Source organism: Gordionus sp. m RMFG-2023, chromosome 3 (assembly GCF_954871325.1).
Source record: "Gordionus sp. m RMFG-2023 chromosome 3, tfGorSpeb1-WG-v2, whole genome shotgun sequence".
Taxonomy (NCBI): domain Eukaryota; kingdom Metazoa; phylum Nematomorpha; class Gordioida; order Chordodea; family Parachordodidae; genus Gordionus; species Gordionus sp. m RMFG-2023.
The window spans coordinates 42,804,721-42,828,017 of record NC_088777.1 but is presented as its reverse complement, the minus strand read 5'-3'; the positions used below and the strand labels follow the sequence as shown (position 1 = coordinate 42,828,017).

The 23,297-nt window shown below is 26.6% G+C and overlaps 1 protein-coding gene across 2 annotated transcripts; it reads left to right on the top strand.

Annotated features, from left to right (window-relative positions):
- The first annotated feature begins 3,222 nt into the window (after positions 1-3,222).
- LOC135927672 (uncharacterized protein DDB_G0283357-like) lies at positions 3,223-23,283 on the top strand. 2 transcript variants are annotated; one of them, XM_065463815.1, is made up of 10 exons: positions 3,223-3,364; positions 3,407-3,550; positions 3,593-4,078; positions 4,162-4,535; positions 9,398-9,624; positions 19,489-19,601; positions 20,595-20,810; positions 20,972-21,015; positions 21,403-21,761; positions 22,498-23,283. In XM_065463815.1, exons 1-10 carry the CDS (start codon positions 3,253-3,255, stop codon positions 22,640-22,642), a joined length of 2,220 nt encoding a protein of 739 aa, XP_065319887.1. In that variant the 5' UTR covers positions 3,223-3,252; the 3' UTR covers positions 22,643-23,283. The 2 variants fall into 2 exon arrangements, with proteins under 2 accessions (XP_065319887.1, XP_065319886.1); XM_065463814.1 differs by having other exon boundaries at positions 9,209-9,624; positions 22,498-23,282.
- The last annotated feature ends 14 nt before the right edge of the window (positions 23,284-23,297 follow it).

Genomic DNA, 23,297 nt, shown 5'->3' with positions numbered 1-23,297 from the left:
ACCACTATTACCAAGAAGCTATATGAAAGTTAATAATATTATTAATAATAATCAGAGGCCTGCCCCAGGCCGGGCTAAAAAATTTTTAAATAAAATATCCGGGCCGGGCTATATATTTTAAAACCAAATATTTGTAATCGTCATTATTAGATATAAAAATCAAAAATAAATAAAATATATTTTAAAAAAATCCGGGCCGGGCCTGAAAATTTTTTTTTTTAAAGACGGGCTGGGCCAAAAAAATTTTTGAAAACAACATCCGTGAAATGCAAATGGTACATCTGCAGATCTCTGATATAAATAGAATAAAAAAGGAAAAAGAAAAAATAAATAATGTAAAAATTAAAATAATAAAGAATAAAATTAGTTAATGAAAATATTATCAAATTAAATGGTTGAATACTAAATATGCAATTAAATGTCTATAAAAGAATTTAAAAACTCTTGCATAAAATAATTTTGTTCACAATGGTATTGTATAGAAATATATTAGAAAATAATAGAAATTATATTTTTTTAATAAAATGTATATTTATAAACCTATTTTTGAATAAAAAGAAATTTGTGATTATTTATAGAAAAGAATACCAGATATCCTTATTTTTGAAGAGGACAATTTTGCCTTAAGAATCAAATTCTTTTAATGAAGGAGGTTTAAAAGAATGACATCATGTAATTTTATTTACTAGCTAAAAGAAAATATTGTTCATCGGTATATATATAAAGAATATTAATAAAATATGCATGTGCCTAATTAGTTGAAATTTGAAGAGAATATATTTATTAGCGATTTTTTTAATATTTTCAATTTAAATACAAGTGTTTACTCCACTAGCATCTATTATTATTAATTTTTCAAATTTACTTAAAAAATTTTCTAGTAGATATAAGCTAGATTCCCAATTTTTAGCGATTTTTGTTTTAGCGATTTAGAAACGGGAACCATATTTACTTCTTATAAATATTATTTAAAATGAATTATGAAAAAAGAAAATCATCTGTCAATTTGAAAGATATAAATTCTTGCTAAGCCATGGCTTCCATTAAATATTAAAACTATAAAAAAAAATTAACATGTATTAAATATTGATTATTTATATATAAATTTTTTTATAGAGATTATTTCGTTTATTTTATAACATGGTTTTATGCAATATCATTGGTGCACAATATTAAAGCTAATAAATTTAGAGATTTAAAAAAATAATTTTATAGATATTCAGCTGATTTTTTAAATTATAAGTTTTGTGAAAAATTATATTTTTTAATAGATGCTCGGTATAAATGGGAATTTGTTTGAATGAATTGTAAAAATAGCGGCAATGATTTTTTAATGATATTCGAATTGTGGAAATCTTACGTATTTTGTGCTCTCCTTTTAAGATGGCAATCCCTGTATAATGGATTTAAACAACTTTAAGGTATTTAATGTATAAGGTTCCTTTATTTTATATAAGAGGATCAGCTAATATAATAATAATTTATAAAATAATTATAAATAGATATGTGTCATATTTTTTTGCTTGCGACGAAATGAAAAAGGAAATACTATTAATTTAAAATACGCTTAATTTCTTAAGATTGTTATGGTGCTAATTATTTAAAAAATTAGTTGCTAATTATTTTAAAAGAGTGCTGATCAGGGTTGCCAGGTACAAATTATTCCAATATGATTGTAAAAAAAATTTTGCCTCAAATCCTCTTTACATTTACTTTTAAAAACATGAAAGAAAATGTCGAGAATTTAAAAACATGAAAGAAAATGTTGAGAAAAATATTATTTTTAAAAAAAATTTATTTTAATTTAACGAAAATTTTAATTTTAAACTTCTTCAAACCAAATATATTTTTATCCAGCTAAAAAATCGGCTAGACCAAGTGTTTTATCCTAAAACTATCACTCTGGCTTTTCGGGGTTATTCTTAAAAAGATAGAGGCTCAAATTTGGGAGAAATTAATATAAATTTAAACGCCTCAATGTTAACGGATATTTTTCGGCAAGCGCCTGAAGATTGAGCCGAGTTAGCTTGTATTTAACCATTCTCAATTAAACAAACTTTATATAAAGTGTAAATTGAAGATTTTATATATTTTGACTTCAGAATAGGCATGACAAAAAGAGGCTTGTTTATAACCCCCCCCCCCCTTAAATAAAACTAATCCAAAAGAATTCTAAATATCCCATTCAAGCTCAATCTTGCCACTAATGTTATAAAATGTACTTGTCTAACATACATTTCTAAAATTAGAAAAAAAATCAATACGTGGTGATAAAATAGAGACGAAATTAAACAAATCCAATCAGAAAGTTCGTATCTAATTCTGAACTAGGATGATATAGGTTGAAATAATCGCTTGGCTAAATAAAATAATAACTCATTTTAATCCTATTTTTTTGGTATTTCTTAGCTCTAAAGTGGTCCCGATTAAATTTTTTTAACCCTATGCTAAGTTGCTTGCAGGTCTTTACTACCTACAGAAATTGCCATTGTATTTTGCTGTTTTATATTTTTTATTTGAACTATTTGGAATAATATTATTCACCTGAACCCCGGGTCAGCTGAACCCCGGGTTAGTGCTAAGAGTAGGCCTGAGCACAAAATTGTGTCGTAAATATTACGACCAAGCAAATTAATAACACTATTTTATGATAAAGAAACATTTAATCTTTGAAGACAATTTTATACGAAAGAGGAACAACTTACTGATGAGATGAGAACTGTAATTAAATATCCAGCCTAGCATTTAGGTAAAGAAATATGATAAATTTTATCTACTGAATAGTAATAATCGAATTTTTGATTATATGGTCTAATTTTTCTTGATTTACATAGAGAATGCCTTGTTAATAAAACGGATAATGTAAAATAAAATAAAAATTTTTATCAAGATTTTATTTGGTTTTAATAATTTCCCTCCCATTTAGTAAATCCTGGCTGCATCTATGTTTATATTCTATATACATTGACATTGATATTACTAATTAATATATATTATTTTTAATTAGTAAAATCATCCATCACTTTTATTTAGAAATCGTTTTATACGATTACCTTTAAATTTAAGAAAATGTATTTGTATCGGTATTGTATCAATTTAAGATTATTTTGTCAGTAGGTCTCAACTTACTACTATAAAATATGTTTAAACTCGTAAAATTTCCGATTATTTATAAAATATTGATGTTTCTAGTGCACATTTAAAAAGCATATGCTTTTATATTGGATGCAGACCAGATTGAGTTGATAAATAATGAATAAAATTGATTTGCAAGTTCAAACATTAACCGGGCATGTATTCAATCTTAAGGCATTAGAAAATGATACAATTCTTACTTTAAAAACGAAAATACTATTTAAAAAAAGTAATCATGATAATAATTTAATTATAAAAACATAAAATTTAGATGTGCCTATATCCCAACAACATCTAATATGGAAATCAAATGAATTGACAAATAGTTACACACTTAACGAATGTGGAATTCAAGATGGTGCAATTTTGCAGTTAGTATTGCATCTCAAGGGAGGACCAATGTTAATGCGAAAATGTATTGATTTACAAATGTATATTTTATTAATGTTTAATTTAGTGTCTTTATATAAGGATGCGGCTAATTTAATTAAAAGAGCAAATATATTAGAGGCTTTAATTGAACAGCAACATTGGGATGATGGTGAACTTTCCAGTGAAAAAAATTTAAAATCAAATAAATTAAATTCATATAACAAGAATCCTGATCAAAATCCAGAATATAGGAAAAAAATATATAAAGATAATACTGACTCATTATCAGTTAATCAATTAACATTTGAAGAATCGCCAAAATCTTGTACAAGTGATAACTCACCTAAATCTCCCTCAAAATCTCTTTCATTAAAAAATTTGCCTAACTTTCTTATGGCAGAAAATGACTTAAGCATTGATAATATACCTCTTCATGATATACCAATTTATAAAAATAAGAATCAAAGTGTTATCAAAAACAACAATTATGCTACAAAAATTAAGAATGATAAAAGTGACCTAAAATTGTGTTCAGTGTCGATACCTACCCATAACTGGATATGCAAAACTAGTTATATATTAATTGAATGCATTTTTTTAAATTTCATGTACTACCATACCACTAAATTATATTAAAATATGTTGTTTATTTAGGAATATCAAGACCCTTGTTATCTCCCTCAGAGGATATGGAATACGATGAATGGGATGATGAAGAAGTTAAATCTAGTAGCGAATATTTAAATCTCAATGAAAGACCAGCAAAAATAACTTACTATAATCATAATATTACAAATAATCCATATAAATTATCCAATCGTACATGTTCATTTCAATCTAATAATTCTATAAACACAAGTGCAAATTATAATTCAAATATCCTTAGTAGTTGCAATACAACCTTCAATAATTTAAATAGTCTAATAGGCACAACTTTAGTGGGAAAAAGAGCAAGGGAAAATTGGATTACCATGACAAAAATGAAAGCCTTGAGACAACAAATGGAGAATTTGAAATTGAATAGAAAGGTTATTGCATTGTTTATTCATTGTTATTATATATGTATGGCATTATATTACAATTAATAAAGTTCTCAAACAATATCAGTTCAGACAGCTCCACAATCCAATTCAAAGTTTAGATTGAGCAAACAAAAGAATCTATATTCTATATGCCAAAACCAGCTTTTTAAATTTTTAATCATGGAGAAGTCTGCTGAATCATTCTTGTTAACTTTCATTAACGAAAATGTTTAGCTTACATTTTTATTAAATTATAGCCATATTTTAAACATATATACAATCCTAATTATTAGGGCTGTGCCGATATTAAATATAAGATCGGATCGGCACCGATATTCAGCGTTTTAAAAAATATCGGATTTCGATATTTTTTTAAAAAACCGATCTGATATTTATTGCTTTTGGTTATTTTATGATCTGTATATATAATTAATTTTTTTTATTTTATAAATAATTTCATTATAATAAAAGGAACTATAATACCATTTATTTGTTGTAATGTTTAAAAAAACAGTTAAAAATTTTACAATTTTTTGTTAAATTATCTGTAACAAGAAAATGATTTTAAAATATTTAACAACTCACATTCAGCTAGTGTTGTTAAATTACTCGATTTTGTCAATTTTTAAAAACGGTGAACTCAAATTTTGGACAAAAGTAAATTACCCAAGCTTATTTATTTTGCCCACATTTGGCAGAGAGGTTTGGACTTCTATTATCTAATTTTCGAGGCTTAGATACTAATATTTTGGTTAAAAATTATGATTTGGCCTATTTAAAAATCGGCTAAATGGAGATGTTTAATACCACTACACATTAACCCATAGACATTACAAATATTAAAATGACTTTATGAATTTGGAGAATAAAAAAAAAGAAATATTTATGTTTTTGGGTAATTCCATACCAAATCGATAACTTTTCGGCTCGACCTTTTTAATTTCGATAAAATTTTGTATACTGAGAGAATATCATTAGAAAGCATCGAATCCAAAATTTTAGCCTCCTAGTACTCATAGTTCCTGAGATATCAATGGTCAAAAGTGCCAAAAATGACGTTTTTTCGAAAAATGCGATTTTTTAAAATTGAGATAAGTTAAAAAATAATGATTTTAAAAATATAAGTTATGTGTCAATTTATAACTCTATTAAGGGCCTTTTATTGAATATTAAAAAATTTTTCAAAATAATATTGTTGCGGTTTTTATTTAAGTTATAAATTTTAAACATGAAAACTCCAAGTGTTTCGCTTTCCAAATTTTTTTGAATTTAATATTTTCTTATCCTCTAACCTTATATCTATTCATAAAAAAAATTTAAACTTGGGACAGCCATGGGTTTTTTAGTTATTGCGATTTAAAAAATCAAAAAATAAATATTATTTTCAAAAATAGATGGCGCTCCTTTATAAAATTACGCGTTTTGTTAAAATTATTATTTTTTTTAAACTTTTTTCCATTTTAAACATAAATAATAAGATTTTCCAGCATTAATAATTTTAAATTTCGTAAAATTATTTTATTAATTTGTAAATATAATAGATAAATAAAAATTCATGAAAGATATTACTTATTTTCGGGTTTTCCTTAAATTTAATTGTTTTGACGCCATGATAATTTCGTCTTACGATAGATTATATGTACGCCCAGTAGCCGTTGATGGGTTAATTATTGTTAAAATATTATTTTTTGGTATGTAAAGGAGATCTTGTGCCGCTGGATAAACAAAAGAATTTGCTGGTCCTTTAGGATGAAGAAAATTAATTTTTATTTCATCTCTAACCAATCGGAAACACTGCGTGAATTTTTTGTGTCCCAGGTATTGAGATAGCTTTACTAAATCTCTCAAGTAGCCTCATCTCTTCCTCATACTCTGGTATGGTGGCATAAGAAAAATTTATACCTTTTATATGCTCTTCCGCATATTTATAAAATTATAAAGGTGTAATTATTTGATCAGTATAAGGTCTTTGTAAGCTTGCCTTGACAACTAACCTTTTTACTGTGCCGCCTATGCGGTTGCAGGCACTTTTACCATGTGCCGTAGAAAAAAAATGCCATTCTGCTTGGACACCAAAATCGATTTCATGGTAACAAACATTGATGAAGATTTTCCTATTTTTATATTGAGCTGCTGAACCATCAGAAAAGTAGTAAATTTTTTCTGGTGGAGTGTCGAAATATTTTTTAAAAAATTAATCAAATGCGATTGGAATAAATGGAATGAAACAGTATTATGAATTAAGGATTCCGATATTACCACAAAACTTAGGTTGTTAATTAGATTTCCTATTTTATAATAAATTGAGAATGGATGCAGCGTAGCTTGCGAAGTTGTCCAATGATAACCCTACTTCATCTTGGACAATAAAGGAATAATTTTCTGAAAAGTCACAAATAATTAGATAGTGATTATTTTCTAAACTATTTTTAAGGTTATTGTGAAATGAACTTTGTTGTTCACAAATAAATGAATGGCGTATGAGAATATTTATTTTATTGAAAAAATAATTAATAAATTCGTCTGAAGATTGAGAAAGTCTCCAGAGTTCTATCTACCGAAACCAATTGTTTAAACGTAATAAGAGCTATATCATTTTTTATAAATAATTTTTCAATGCGTTCTTTTAAGAGTGTCGAGCCAGGACACTCGCTACAGTCACCAAAATAACAGATTGGTAATGGGGGGTTGCAAATCATTCTGCCTATAACATCTCTATAAGTTGTTAATATATCCTCACCATTTTTAGTCAATGTTGCTAATTCACAGCCTAAAATCATTAGTTTAATACTCTGGTGTATGCTACAAACGCATACACTATGTGTTCCGCTAGCCCCTGCCAATATGCAATTTTTTGGTCTTAAGCTTGCGAATTTCGAAAATACAATTATTATGCTTGAATTACTCTCCTTAAAATGATTATATAATTCTTTTAAATTATTAAGAACTAGCCTTTTTTGAGCGTTCACTCGTTCCCCCTTTTCAATAATAGATATGCAATCTTTTTTTCCTCGTAATACCCTGCTAACTTCATCACTGCAAAAAAAACTTTTAACAATATCAACTGTTTTTTGATTGAGAAATTTTGCAGGCTTTCGATTTGGAGTTGAAAGAATCCCCTTTTCTTCTAAAATGATTTTGGAATTATATGCCATATGATATGTAGCGTTAAATTCCGTTTTTATTTTATTTGCACTCCAATTAGGAGGCAGAATGGTCAGCAATTGATATTTTTTATTTTTAGATAAATTAGGATAATGTAATTTCATATTGTTGAGAATATCATTATTGTCTTTTGTGTCCGATTCTGGATTGTTAATTATTATATCTGAAAGAGCTTTTGATATTTTTGCTATCTTTTTTTTGGATAATTTTTTTCAGTTAGTTTTTTTTTCTTAATAGGAGATATTCCAATTTCGTTTAAGGTTAAATTGATTGTATCTATTGATGCGGATGCTGTGGGGATATTATTTACATATTCGCTATCAGAATTTATATTTTCAATATTTTTTTGTGATAAACGCTTACGACATTTATCACAAATATAGTGTTCTGCCTCAATGTTTGGAAATTGTGTCATCCACGTCGTGACTTTACGCAGGTTCTTTTTACAATTAAAGTGTTTAGATTCTTTAAAAGGATTTGCACATTTATATTTATACATTATAAATAATTTTAAGAAAAAATTAATATTGAAATATTTGTAAAATAAAAATTAATTAATATCAAGGCAGGTGCATGAAAACTTGCTATTATCTTTCAAAAATTAATTATATTTTCTTATATAGGAATTGTAATTATCTTTTTAGGAAATTAATCATTTATTTTAAAAACTTAATTTTTACAAGTTATCAATAAAGTAATAATAATAAGTAGTCTATCAAATGATCTAAATAATATATTTTCATAATATTAATGCTGGAAAATCTTATTATTTATGTTTAAAATGGAAAAAAGTTTAAAAAAAATAATAATTTTAACAAAACGCGTAATTTTATAAAGGAGCGCCATCTATTTTTGAAAATAATATTTATTTTTTGATTTTTTAAATCGCAATAACTAAAAAACCCATGGCTGTCCCAAGTTTAAATTTTTTTTATGAATAGATATAAGGTTAGAGAATAAGAAAATATTAAATTCAAAAAAATTTGGAAAGCGAAACACTTGGAGTTTTCATGTTTAAAATTTATAACTTAAATAAAAACCGCAACAATATTATTTTGAAAAATTTTTTAATATTCAATAAAAGGCCCTTAATAGAGTTATAAATTGACACATAACTTATATTTTTAAAATCATTATTTTTTAACTTATCTCAATTTTAAAAAATCGCATTTTTCGAAAAAACGTCATTTTTGGCACTTTTGACCATTGATATCTCAGGAACTATGAGTACTAGGAGGCTAAAATTTTGGATTCGATGCTTTCTAATGATATTCTCTCAGTATACAAAATTTTATCGAAATTAAAAAGGTCGAGCCGAAAAGTTATCGATTTGGTATGGAATTACCCTTTTATGACATTGGTTCAAAGATAAGTAGTTAAAAAAAATTAAAAATCAATAAATATCTGAATCAGATCGAATTTTTAGTAATATTGGATTGGATCGGATCGGTGAAAAATTTTACTAAATATATTTATGCAAAAAAAAATTTATGTTTATTTTATTTTTACCCCAGCCCAAGCGAAAATATAATTTTTCACACCCATGGGTTAACAAATATTTCAACAATGTATCCAATCCTTCCTCTTCTTCGCCTGTTAATAATGGTTTCAACAATTCTCCCAATAATTTTCAAAAATCTCACACTATCACCAATCCTTCTTATTCTCATTTCATCAATGACGATTTTATTTACACTTCTAAGAACTCGAAAGATTCCAAGGAATCTAACTCTAGCCCACTTGGTCAGCAATCATCATCTTTCAGACTTAGCCCAGACTGCATCACTGAATCCCAGCTCAAAGACTATTCCTCCTGGATTCAAAGGTTTGATAGCACCACAACAGATCAAGATGAATGGGATGAGTATAATACTAACAGCTCATCATCATGCAAAGAAGAAGAGAATACTAATCCATTAAGGATCGCAAAGTAATATTTAAAAAATGATTCCATTTATATTCACATTTTATATTCACATCTGTCTAAGCCCCCCTCTCCCAACCCATTTGAAAGACCTTTTTGGAAAATTTGGGTACCTTTTCTTAAAATTCAAAGATCACATTTTAGGAAAGCCTTTTTAGAAAATCAAATTATTTTCATAAGAATTATTTTGTTGTTACGGAAAAATCTTTTTATTGATTTAACTTTAAGAGGATAATAAGGTCAAATATCTAAAACACAGGATCCCTGAATATTATTAATGGGGTGAATGTTGTAATTATTTAAAATTGCATGGGACCGGGATTTGTGGATGTCATTAATAAAACGTTATGATGGTGCCACATTGCAATACAATGAAGGATAAATATAATTTTCTTTATTTTTTAAAAATTCGTTTTTAAATCAGTAATAATTTATATCCAATTTAATTGATTTTTTAACCTATATTTGAAAGTATTTTTAAATATTGTATTTTTTTCTTCACTTAACAAGTTTAATTTATATATTATAAACTATTTCATGATATAAGAGGAATTAAATGATTTAAATTTTTTTTTAAATGATTGGTTAGTTAAATGACAAATATAACATTGTGAAATACAAAGTAGTTTTTAATTTTATTTTCCTTCTCCCTTTAATAAATCTTTTTATTTTTTTTTAAACTAATCTTTAACCCTTAACTAACCCGACTATATGTGCCTGCCTAAATCCTTATAACCTAACATATTGAACAAACAGAACACCCTCGAAATATGTTTGGGGGGGGGGGAATACCGGGTTGATTCCTGTTATTTATCATTACAATTTATTGTCATTTTGCATATCCAAATTTTATTATTTTTTTTAGCGTTATTTGATTGTAGAAGAAATAATAAAGAATTAAGCTTTCTCTCAGTCTCAGGTATAGTATTGTCATATGAGCGATCCGTTATAAAATTTTTATATTATTACTAAAATATAATTAGTTAAGGTAAAATTAGCAAGGAGCAAAAATTTACATTCTTTATTAATAATAATTGTCCACATGTAAACATGAGCGTTGTTGCGACGTTACGCTGTTTCTTAACTTAAACGTTCTGCATAGAAAATATTTGATTCGCTGCAGCCTCTCTTAGCAATCACACTGCGTGTATTTTACGATTTTTTTTTTATTGTTCTTATTTTATTATCATCTTTTTACGTTATTACCTAAATAATCAATATAATTGTATTTATTATATCATTTTTTTATAAAGCTTAAAATTGGCCTTGAACGTTATGTGATAAAAAAATTTAATTTAAAAAAAAAATGTTTTCATAAAACGCTGAACGAATCTATAAAGAATATGGTTCCATACGCTATCGCCAAAAGGAAAAAAAAATGAGAAAGAAGAATGCGCGAATATAAAAAGGAAATCTAGGGGCTAGTTTGAGCTATTAACCTTAAATGATAGAATAAAAAATAAAAAAAATTTTACCACTTTTTTATTTTTTAATGCGTATTTATTATAAAAATTTAAAATAATTGGCAGATCGGATTGTATAACAATTTATTTTACCTGTACAATGTTAAGGTAAACATAAAAAATAAATAAATACATTTTATTTGATGAGTCACATAAAGCCTAATAAAGAGAAATATATTTCCAAAATAAATATTATGAATAATATTCAAAAATATAATATATTTAATTCAATAAAATTAAGCATAAAAATTTGTAATTTGTTTTTTTTAAAAAAAATTTAAAAGATTGCCTTGACACAAAACGCCCAATATCTCTTGTTTTTTTTAAGTGATTAAGCGCATCGCCCTCTGTTGAAGATCCAACAGATCTACTTTGGGTATTCTTCATTTCCATCTAACTGAAATAAGTTAGATTGGGGAAAAATTTATACGAGGAACCCTTTACATGTTTTTGGGCAAGCCGCACGTAATTTTGCGCACAACAACCCAAATCTGTCATTTGAGGCTAAGATGAAAAGAGTTAGGCAAAGCAAAAGCTTATGCCCGAGAATTGCGCATATATTTAATTACTTTATGGGTTAGGAGAAAGGCTGATTTTAATTTTAAATGTCTATGTTAAATAAGTAAATTCTTTTGGTGTTGATGTATTGAAAGACTTGTCATGTTGACCAGTTAAACTTAAAACATATATATTTAAATAAATAATAAATTTTTAATCTTGATAGTTCATTGAGATTCGCAATTGATTTTTTTTACACCGTAAAAACCCTAAATCCATTTTGCGAATGAATAAATTTGAAAGTCATATGGCAAAATCTTGTTTTTAAATATTATAAAAACTGGGCTGTCCATAGTGTTAACGACCGAGTTAAGCTGATTTTTAAAAACGGCACTCAATATTTTACCCAGAAATATATTACGCAAGCCTGAAGATTTTGCTCATAATAGAACATTTTTCTGGCTAGAATATTGAGTTAGGTGTTTTTAAAAATCGGCCCAAATCGAGCGCTTTGACAAAACAAGCTGTCCGCAATTGAAAGAAGGGGGCGGGGAGCAGAGATCTTAGTGAGCTTTAATTTTTTAACCAAGCCCTGTCCAGGTCCATATTAATTAATTTTTTCTAATTTTAAAATAAATTCTCAAACCCATAGTATGTTTCAAAAAAATTTTCAAGCCCGGCCCAAACCCATATTTAAAAATTTAATTTATTGTATTTAATATAAAAAATAAACAATATTTAAGTCTATTTAGGCAATCATTTTGTTTACAATATTAAAATTTATTATTAATAAAAGAAAAATATGGCAATATTTATTTATGTTAGTAACTGTTTTAAATAAGCAAAATTTAATAATTTTGGACCCAAGCCCATTAAAAAAAAAATTAAAAAACTCAGGCCCGCTAAAATATAAAATAATTTAATTTCAATTTAAAAAAAATTAATTTCCGATAATTGAAATTAAATTATATATTAATCAATATTATATATATTTTTTTATAAATACTTTTTTTTTATAGTATACGTTAGGTTAGCGTCAATGTGCTTTTTCAACTTTGAATCATTTTTTAGCGCGTTTTAAATTTAATAATCTGGTTTTACCAGAAATGTGTTTCAGCATGCTTATTAAAGCTACAGCTATTTCTTAGGAAATTTTGCCATATACTTTTGAACTTAATATGATTATTATTCGTTTTTTCCATAGATTTTTTTTTGAAATGATAAATGACTCAATATTTAACGGCAAAATTGCCTAAAATTTATTGGAAGGTATTCCAAACATGCTGGAATACCTATATAGTTAGATTTTTAAGTTTAAAAAAACGCGCTCAAAAAATTGATTTAAAGTTAAAAAGGTAGCACATTGACGGAAAAAACAGCTTGACGCGAAACATATAATTTAACATTTATCAAAGGAAAATCAGAAATTCGAAACGCTCTTTAAAATCGGGGAAAGAAATAGTTTATAAATGGTAAAGTTTTTAAATTGTATACTTTGGAATTTTAAACAAAGTAATTGAATAGGTGAATTGAAATATTATACTTTTTTAAAAAAATAATATATATAAATTTTTATTATTATTTGAGAAAAAACAAACAAATTCAATGACCCTTTAAAAGGGAATGAAATAATAAAAGGATGTCTGGATCGGGCATTACTACGTTGAAATTATAGTAAAAGCGTTATATTCATGCATTTCGTTATTTAACGCTATCGAAATCACAGATGATTCTTCATAACGGTAGTATCTTTTAAAAAAAAATTCAGAAATATCATATGCCTACCTATGTATCGAATACGCTATTACTTTTATAGACTCGCATATTTTTTATAATCTCATCGCAATATGTTTTTCAAATTTTATCATAGCGTTCATAACGCTCCATATTTATAAATTATGGCTATTTATTGGCTTGAATTTGTAAATAACGCACTTTTGAACATAACGCGTTTACTATAAATTCACCCTTAATATTATTCTATCATAGCGTGAATTCGCGGCGAAATTTACAAAATATGCTGTATTTTTATATTCTTTTCGCGTTAACTATGAATTCAGGATTACATGAATAGATTTTATTTATGGTTGATGTTAAATACTGCCAAGTTAATATATTGCAATTTTCTAAATAACAAGATAATATACTAAACAACGACAAAAATTGAATAAAATGCGCTAAGACCAACTTATTTTTAAATATATTTTAACGGAATCACCTGTTCGAGTCCCATCTACTATATAACACCCCCCTAAAGGATAGAATCACCAAGTTGGCTTCAGAAAAAACACGATCTTTGCTGGATTCGAACTCAGAAGTGTTGGATTGGCAAGACGCTTTGACTAGGCAATATCCATTTTTCAAAAATTACGATTTTTTAAATATATATTATAACCAAATGTAGCAGTCTATCCAAATAAAATAAGATGCTGATTGGTTCAAACCCTTTTGTTATATTAACAAACATTAACTTATATCTACACTTTGTATAGCAGTATAAAATTTAATTGTTATGTAAGATGATTATCTAGGACTAAGTCATTATAAGAGCGTTTGAGTGCATGTGGCAAGCCAAAAATCCAGCTTTTCAAAAATATTGTTTTAAAAAATTTGGTTTGGGACGTTTGCATATTAAAAAATTTTTCTTCTGCTGCTAGTATGTATTAATACTGAACAATTTCCATATTTTTTTTAAATAATGGCTACCCACGGCGATTTTTCTTAACGCTAGAACGGTCTGGTATGACCTAGTGGCCTGAAACGGATTTTGAAACCTTCATAAAATTATCTGCTATAAATATCAGAATTAATTGTTAGAATTGACTTATCCACTATATATATCCTAAAATGACCCCAAAATACTTAAACCTAAACGCATACAAATATAATCCATTAACCCAGTGTCTACTTATAAATAATGAGGTAAGGTTAGGGTTGGCAACATTACCAATATTTTATTGGTTTTCAATACCAATACAATGCAAAATAAAATCAGATATTATATTTATTTTTGAAACCAATACCACTCAGTGAACAATAACTGATAAATAAATCCAATAGTAGAGGAGGCAGGGGATGGTGTTTAGGGGCAGGTAATTTCTTCTCAAATAATTTAAAAAATAATAAAGATTTGAAATTTAAGCCAAATGTGTATTTTAATAAGGTGCTTAAGTAGGTCTATAAATGCTTCACACAAAATTGCTCATAAGAAATTTAAAATTCAAATTTGAATTTTAACACGTGAAAAGTAACTTTTTAATTTTTTACATTTTTTATTTATAATCTTTTTAATAAATACTCAGACTGAATATCAATTCAACGATAAAATAAACTCAATTTTATCATGAATAAGAATATTGACAATATTTATGATAATTTAATATCTTCAAATTAAATTTTAATTAATTATGAAGATCTGGGTCAGGTTTTGGCGGGGTACGTATTACCCATTATAGCAGGGGTTATTTTGAATAAAAAAAATTCAAACTAAATTTATAAATTAGAAGCCACTAGTTTGTCTAGAGCCACGAATGACAATATGAAGATGATTGATAACAAATTCTTATATTTAATGTATATAGTGAATTTTTAGCTTTATTTCTTGGATAAAACTAAAAATATTTTATGTATCTAATTTGCTAAGTGATATATTTTTGCTTTGAATTCATCGCAAAATATATTGATCTTATCCCCCTCCCTCGGTCGCAATGCAAAAATATGATGTACTTATCCCCCCCCCCCCTGGTTGCAATCTTCAAATTGCACCCATTTAACTGAACGAAAATTATCTTCATCAGCCAAGTTATACTTGACATCCATGCACATGAGAATTAAAACAAACCAAATACATTAAAGGTAACTTCAATACCCGCCTATATTCACATTCATCAAATAAATTTGGAATTTTAAATTAGAAATAGCTGATGTCTAATGTATTTCTCACCCACATTTACTAATCGGTTCTTATATTTGACACATATCATAAACACTACCAATAGGAACTCGACCTCAATTTCTGTTTGTGAACTTATAGCACACACTGGTGAGCTAAATATTTCTTCCAACCTCCACTAAACAGGGGGACAGGAGCGTGCGCCGTGACTGCATTCCCGTTGATTTCTCTTATATTCCAATCCAAAAATCATTCCCTCTCCGCGGCGTTGAACAAATGGCCCGAATTAACAAATCTTTTTATAGGGTTAATTAACTCAAAATCATGATTTAGTTTTGACCTTGCCATATAACGGTCACGAGATGTCCGATTCGGTCGTGTCTGGAAGACATACCTTCTGTACATCCTTCGCAGCCCGACCATAAAAATCCTTGCATTATACAGACAGGCAGGATGGCAAATTCTTAGAGTGGTTCACCGGAATCGACCCTCCAGCTCTTTTCAATAATAGGGACTTTACATTCAGGCTACCAAGAATTCGACAAATTTTATTATATTCTTTAAGGAAAATTTTTTTTCCGATCTTGATAGCCATGTTCGGGACGCAAGCAAACTTGGCTTCATTCAAAATCGGCAAAATAATAATCTATAGAACTGAATGCCTCAAAGAAGTCTTTTTTACTTCCGGCCAGAGATTGTAACTTCATATCATAAAATTTATTTTGTCACATATATTCTATTCCCGAATCTTGACTAAAAATATGTTTTTTCTTCTTCTTTTTTTTCAAATAAATAGTTATCCCGACTAATTTGCTTTTTCTCTTTGTCTTTTTCCACTCTTATTTTTATGCAATTTATATATTATTTAGAAAAGAATGTTGTTTGTTTAATGCTTCATATTTTAATATAGTATATAATAAAATACAAGTTTAAATATAAAAATTATATTACCTCTATTATATGCGTAATAAATATTACGTGAAATATACAAATTAATTAATTTCTATTTTCCGAGAAAGTAATGCTTTCACAGAATTCGAGATTTATTTTTCTTAGAGAAAAAAAATTACTATTTGTCAAAGGGGATTTAAAAAAATATAATATTCTAAAAAACTATCTTTTTATCGAAAAATCGATATTAATTATTGTTTAAAAAAACATTACTTTTTCTTTCCTCGCACTATTTTAGATAATTAATTATTTTTTTAATTTAAATTTATTTAGTATTCCTCCATCCTAAATATTATAAATATATATTTATTAAAGAATCAGCCAGAACTATAAATGTATTTTGAATATCTCTTTTATAAAATGATGATAACTTATTCATTATTAGAATTTCATACTATCATCGTGCCATTATATTAAGTAATTATTTCACTTATCCAAGGGTTTAACTTTAATTATTTTATTATTTTAAAAAAATGGTTATTATGGCAATTACTGTCTTGAGCATTGTGCTGGCTAGTGAATTCAGAAATCTTCATATGCATCTTAGTAGGCCTTATCCAGTATTTTCGTAAGGGGGGGGGGGGATGTTCGAAATTAGATAGACTGGGGTTTTCCCCAAAAATTTTAAAAGGTCTTTAGGTCAACTTATTTTAAGCATTTAGCTATTTTACATCGTTATGAAAATATTTTTGGTTTTTAACTTCTTTTTTTTTCTAAAAAATTTTGAATTCAATTCGTTATTTTTCAAATTATTGTTTATAGTGGTATATAATATTGTACACATTTTGGGAGAAGAGGACCGAGTGGGTCGTCTGTATAGGGTTTTATTAGCTTAAAATGATATTTACGAGAAACAGGACTCCGAATTTTGTTTTAAACGGTCATATATTAAGCTTAATGGAAACAATTCAGAATTGGGCCTATTACAAACTAAACCGAAATAGCTAATTTTATTTATTAATTAGCAAACTGCTCTTTGCTATTACACATATGTAAACCTTAAAAAAAATCTCCGATGATTTGGGAAATATACGAATTTTATTAATTTGGCGGCCTTTAAATGTAATTTTATTTTCTGCTCTATTATTGGGATTAGTATTTTTTTTACGTCTAATATTATATTTATTTGATTAGGGTAATTCTTTCAATATCTAATTTCGCCTTATATAATTTTAAATCCTATATAACCTTGATTTTCAAAGTTCTTACCAAACAAAACGAAAACAAACTCTGAAAGGAATAAAATTTAAAAAAACTCAAATAAAATAAAATATTATAAATGTTATAATATTTTTTGGCAGGTGACGTTGTTTTATGGTTATAAATGGTTTTAGAATATCATATACTTTTTTTTAAAATTAAATTAAAAATTAATTTCTAGACAGTGTTAAAGTTATTTAATTCAATTGACTATACAAAAATTTCAATGTTGATAATATTTTTTTTAAATTAATACCATTTTACATAGGTAACAATGCTAACCCAAGGCCCAAACTTGATAGGTATTCGGGAAAAATTTTTTTCAATAATTGAAACCACAATTAAACATAGATCCAAACAAAACTCATTTCAAATCCCTATTCATTTCTGCCAAAAGATCTCATTTTGGCTATGTTTTCTTATCTCCATTTCGCCTTAATTCTATCACTTTATATGACCAACCACAAATTTTTACTTACTTTTTTATACGCTTCTCACTAGTAGAAATTTAATATTCCCTACTCGTAAAAGCCACCTTCTATTACCTATTTCCTTCCTCGAAATATTTCGCATTCTATAGGGTTGGGAAAAATAGCATCTCTTTATTAAAAATAAAAACTGATTATTTTTTGATTAAATCACAATATTTTTGATTTAAATCATATATTTAATAAAATAAGAAATAATTTTTGAAACTATATTCTAGACGCAAAGTTATTTATCTAAAACGCATTAATTTTATTATATTATACATCAATTTTCCTGTGAAATTTATGCGTAATCCATGGTATTAACAATAATTAGGACTTTCATCATAAAATAATTTATAATTAAAGAAATGAAATCTAATGTTAACCTTTATCGATTTGCGCGATTTCTGTTAAAATGCATTATTTGAAATAAAACGCAAGAAAAACATTTTAATTTTTCTAATATCAACAAAATATTGAACCAATATTTATATTTATCAAACAGGGCATAAATAATTATGGAAATTTTTTGAAATCTCCTTAAAATTTTAACAATATTATAATGATTTTCGCAGGAAAAATTTAGGATTAACATTACAAAAACTTATATGCTAAGTAAGTATTGGTCAAAAAAGATAATTGATTTAAATCATTTTTTTAAATTCAAAATATTAATAAATTTGATTTAAATCATGTTAACCCTATCTTTTTAACTCTTTCCATTAAGACTTTTTTTTGGTATGAGTTTCATAAATGGGTATTTTTAATTCTTCAAGTCAAATGTCCTTACATTGTTCTTTCCGCGATATCGCTCGAATTCTCTTTCGAAATTAGCGGTGAAGTAAACAAAATATGATATGAATATATCTTTACATTACTTCGCCTCGAATTTGCACTGAATGCAAGGTTAGAGGTGCAATTATAAGATCTTATTAACTCGCTCTTCCAAACATCTAGATTTATGATACAATACTAACATCATGACGCTTATTATAATATCAACCTTTCTATCTCAGAACATTTTAAGACCCAAACCTTAATAAAACCGCCTGTCTTAACATATTTAAATCGCGAGGTTAAAGAAACTCACACTCATCATCTCAAGAGGGTGATTGAAGTTATTAGTTATTAAAATGCCAATACTTTTTCTCCTCAAATTTATTTGGAAGTCGATCTTTATATACAAAAATATATATAAAAAATTTGTATTGATCGAACCTGTAATAACAAAACCATACGTTTTTTAAATCTATAATTACTAAAACCTATATATTATTATTTTTGCATTAAAATAATTTTATAAATTGCACATTATCTTTTCAGCTATGAAATAAAACTTACCGCTAGTAATAATTTAAACCATTGTATTTTTAAAAATAAAATAATTTCTATTTAGATTGGATAAATCTCGTAGTTCACCAATCGATAATGATGTCGCAACGACCTTTGCCAAACATTTAGTGGATCGTATTATGATCGGTCAAGATATTCTAACACCTAATACAATTGGTAAGGGAAAAAAAAATTACTGCCGTTTATAATTATCTAAATTTAATTAAATCAAAGAATAAACCAATGTAATTTATACGATTTTTGATCCAAAATTAGGCATTTTAAAAATCAACTACAAAGTTTAATTATGAGTGGCCATGTTAGTCGATGCCCTTTTTACACTATTTCTATCTTAACTAGGGCTGTGCCGTTATTAAATATCGGATCGGGCCGATACTTCTAAAAAAATGATCTGATACGATCTTTTTACTTTTCTTTTTTTTTGATATTTTATGTATATTTATTTTACATTAATAATATTTTCTAATTTATTTTTTTTAACAATGCAAATGCACAACACCCAATAAATTTTATTTATTTATATTTATAGTATTTTAAAAGTTTTTTTCATAAAAAGAAAGTAACACCCAAAGTTTTATTTATTTTAAATCTTCTTAAGTAATAACGCCAATTTTTTATTTATAATTTACCTAAAAGAATTTTTTTTTAATATGATATTTGAATTATGGAAATATTTTACAAAAGACAAAGATAATTTTGCAAAATTTATATGTGAAATTCTAATTTCACGGGGAGGAATAATGAAAAATTCATTTAATATTACCAATATCCGTAAACCAATTTTAATTATTGTAGAAATAAAAAATGCATAATTCGATTTTTTGCATAAAAAATATTGATTTCTTAATTTCATTTGGTTCAAGGGGAGGGGGGGGGGAGAAATCAATATAAATATTGGTATTGGATCGGGCTTGTACCAATATCGGATCGGTGGGAAATATGTGGATCGGCACAACCCTACTTTTAACAAAAAAATCCATTAATTGATAACTAACTTTTACATCCATTTCAATAATGTAACTTAAACCGTAACCTTTACTTTCTTAGCTTCCTTCTTAAAGAGCATCATACATTACATAAGTATCGATAATTTCTCATCCCCTCCACTGCTACATACTAATATAATGTTAAATTTGATATGATATTTAGATAATAACTCGAATAACGTCATAACATCGTCACAATTACCCGGTCCATTATCGAACGAAGTAACTGCTCCATCCGATCCATCACATAATGACGTTACATCACGTGATATCACAAGCGACGAATGTGAATCATCTGCTTCCCCGCGAGGGAGTGCCAGCGAGGAAGAAGAAACGGGGCCTGGTGCGCGTACACAACAAAGACGTTCACCGAGAAATCGTTTGAAAAATAATTTTTGACATACATTTTTTTCTTTTAGTTAAATAAATTTTTTAAAATTGTTTCTTCTTTTTTTTATAAAAAAAAAATATTGACAATGACAATATTTATTCTAAAAAAAAATTAAAAAATAATAATATAATATATATTTTATATAATAGACTCAACATTTACTCATCAAACTTACAACAAAGGATATGACAAGGTTGAAAGAATATATTTATATTGAAAAAATCTGCTGAGGTTTCATTTATTTTTATAGGCTCTGATCAATCTTTTTTTTTGATTCTTTACAAATCTTTCATCCTTCTCGACAGACACTATCACGATTAAATATTAAAATTGTCTGTTTAGTGGATTTTTTTAAACTTATTTATTATCTATATTATATATCCTTAATTGTCCTTGCATTCTATAGAATTTACTTCATTTTATCATAATGTCAAATAAAAAAATATTTTTATTGAATAAATTATGACAAATAACTTGTATGATTTAAAATTAATAACTCAAAATATTTTATTAAGTTTTTCTCCTCAAAAAAAAATAATATTAAATTATTATTTTTCTTCCTTTAATTTAAATGCGATAGAAATCTAGACCATTGCACCGATCCAATTTCAACTCTAACAATTATTCTAGAATGTCGTCACTCGCCAAACCCCAGAACGATATGCCACTCCATCAGACATTCCAAAATCAGAATAGTCATTTAAATTTACTGCACGATGAAGCTATCAGCGCGAATGACAGTTTTGAAGAATCGACCACCATACTAGACAATATAAATAATTCGGCATGCATTAGAAATCGCTATATAAGAGAAAGAAATGATAAAACGATCGAAAATAGTATTGTCAAGTTTGAAAATGTATCTAATAATTCGGTAAACAACAACCGGTGTTTCACTTGTCGCAAAAAAACAGGGATAATTTCTTCTTTTAATTGCAGGTTTTAACGAAAGTTCTTATTTAAAAATATTATTTAATAGTCCTTTTAATGAATTCAGGGCTTTGCTGTAAAGACCCCTGGGTTTTAGCAAATTTTTATATTAAATTTTGGCGAACCTGATTTTGCTGAAATCGTATTTCAGTATGTTACCCAAAAAATTTCAGGCAATTCTTACTTGGAATTTTGAACAATTTTAATAAAAATCGATTAAATTCCATTGTAAAATTGATCAAGGTTGGGAAATATGCGTATTCAGATACTGGTGGAATATAATTCTAACAAAATCAGAGATTTCAAAATAGTAAAAACGCCTGCCATAAATTTTTTTTTAAAAAAATTAACTAAAAGTCTGAGTAATGAAGCATATCCTTGAATGTCGTTGTAAAATAAATATGAAGTTTCTGTAAAATTGATTTTAAAAAATCTCAAACAAATTTGGCAGACTAAATGTCAAAATAAATTTTTTAAAAAAATATTACAAAAATTTTGCTTCTTTTTTGGGTTAACTGAATATTTTGCCCATTATTTTTGCATCATTTATTATAAATAAATATTTTAGCATGGTTTTACGACCTCACATAAAATAAAATATGAGGATTAAATGCCCTGAGTTTATAAAAAATACAGAAATTTAATGCCCCCCCTCACTTGGTAATTATAACCAACTTGCATCTTGCCCTTTTAATATATTTGTCATATCATTTAAACAGTATTCAATGTAAATATACACATATAGATGTGGAAACGAATTTTGTGTACTTCATAGACACCCAGAAAGTCACGATTGCACGTTTGATTACAAAGTCGAGGGAAGAAAACTGATGGAACTTGCTAACCCAAAAAATTGCCCTACTACCATACAAAAATTGCACAATTTATGACAGATATAGATTTTTTTTTTAAAGTTATCATTTCGATTTTATTTCAATAAGCGTCGAGTATTTGTATCACCTTATTTTCTTAGAAAAATGTCAATTTTTAATATATCTTTGAATCCGTCTATTTCATAGCAGAATTTTAAAAAAATAATAATGATAAATTGAGCATCCCTTTGAAATACTTAAGGGAGATATCAACCTTTTTTTGTATAAATTTTTTTTTGGAAAAATTTATTAAAATGAGGGATCGTAAAATTTTAATATATTTTAATAAATTTTAAAGAGAAATATCAAAAATAAATAAAATGGAATTCCTTTTTTTTCTTCTTATGTATAATTTAATATATAAAAAATTGATCAAATAGGGTTCGAAATAAATTTTGTTATGGTCACCCATCGCGATTGAAAGTCTGCACTATACCCACTTTATCACCTTATTATTATTATCATCATTTGCGTCTTTATCATTATCACCCTATTATTATTCGCGTAATATAAATATCTCAAAATTTATAGTTTTAAAATATTTTGTGTAATTATTTTGATGGTATGCATGTTTGATCATATTTTATAATAATTAATATGTCATCATCTAGACTAAATTTCCCTTTCAACTATTCATGTCAAAAAAAAAATTAATGAAATTTTCTTAATTAAT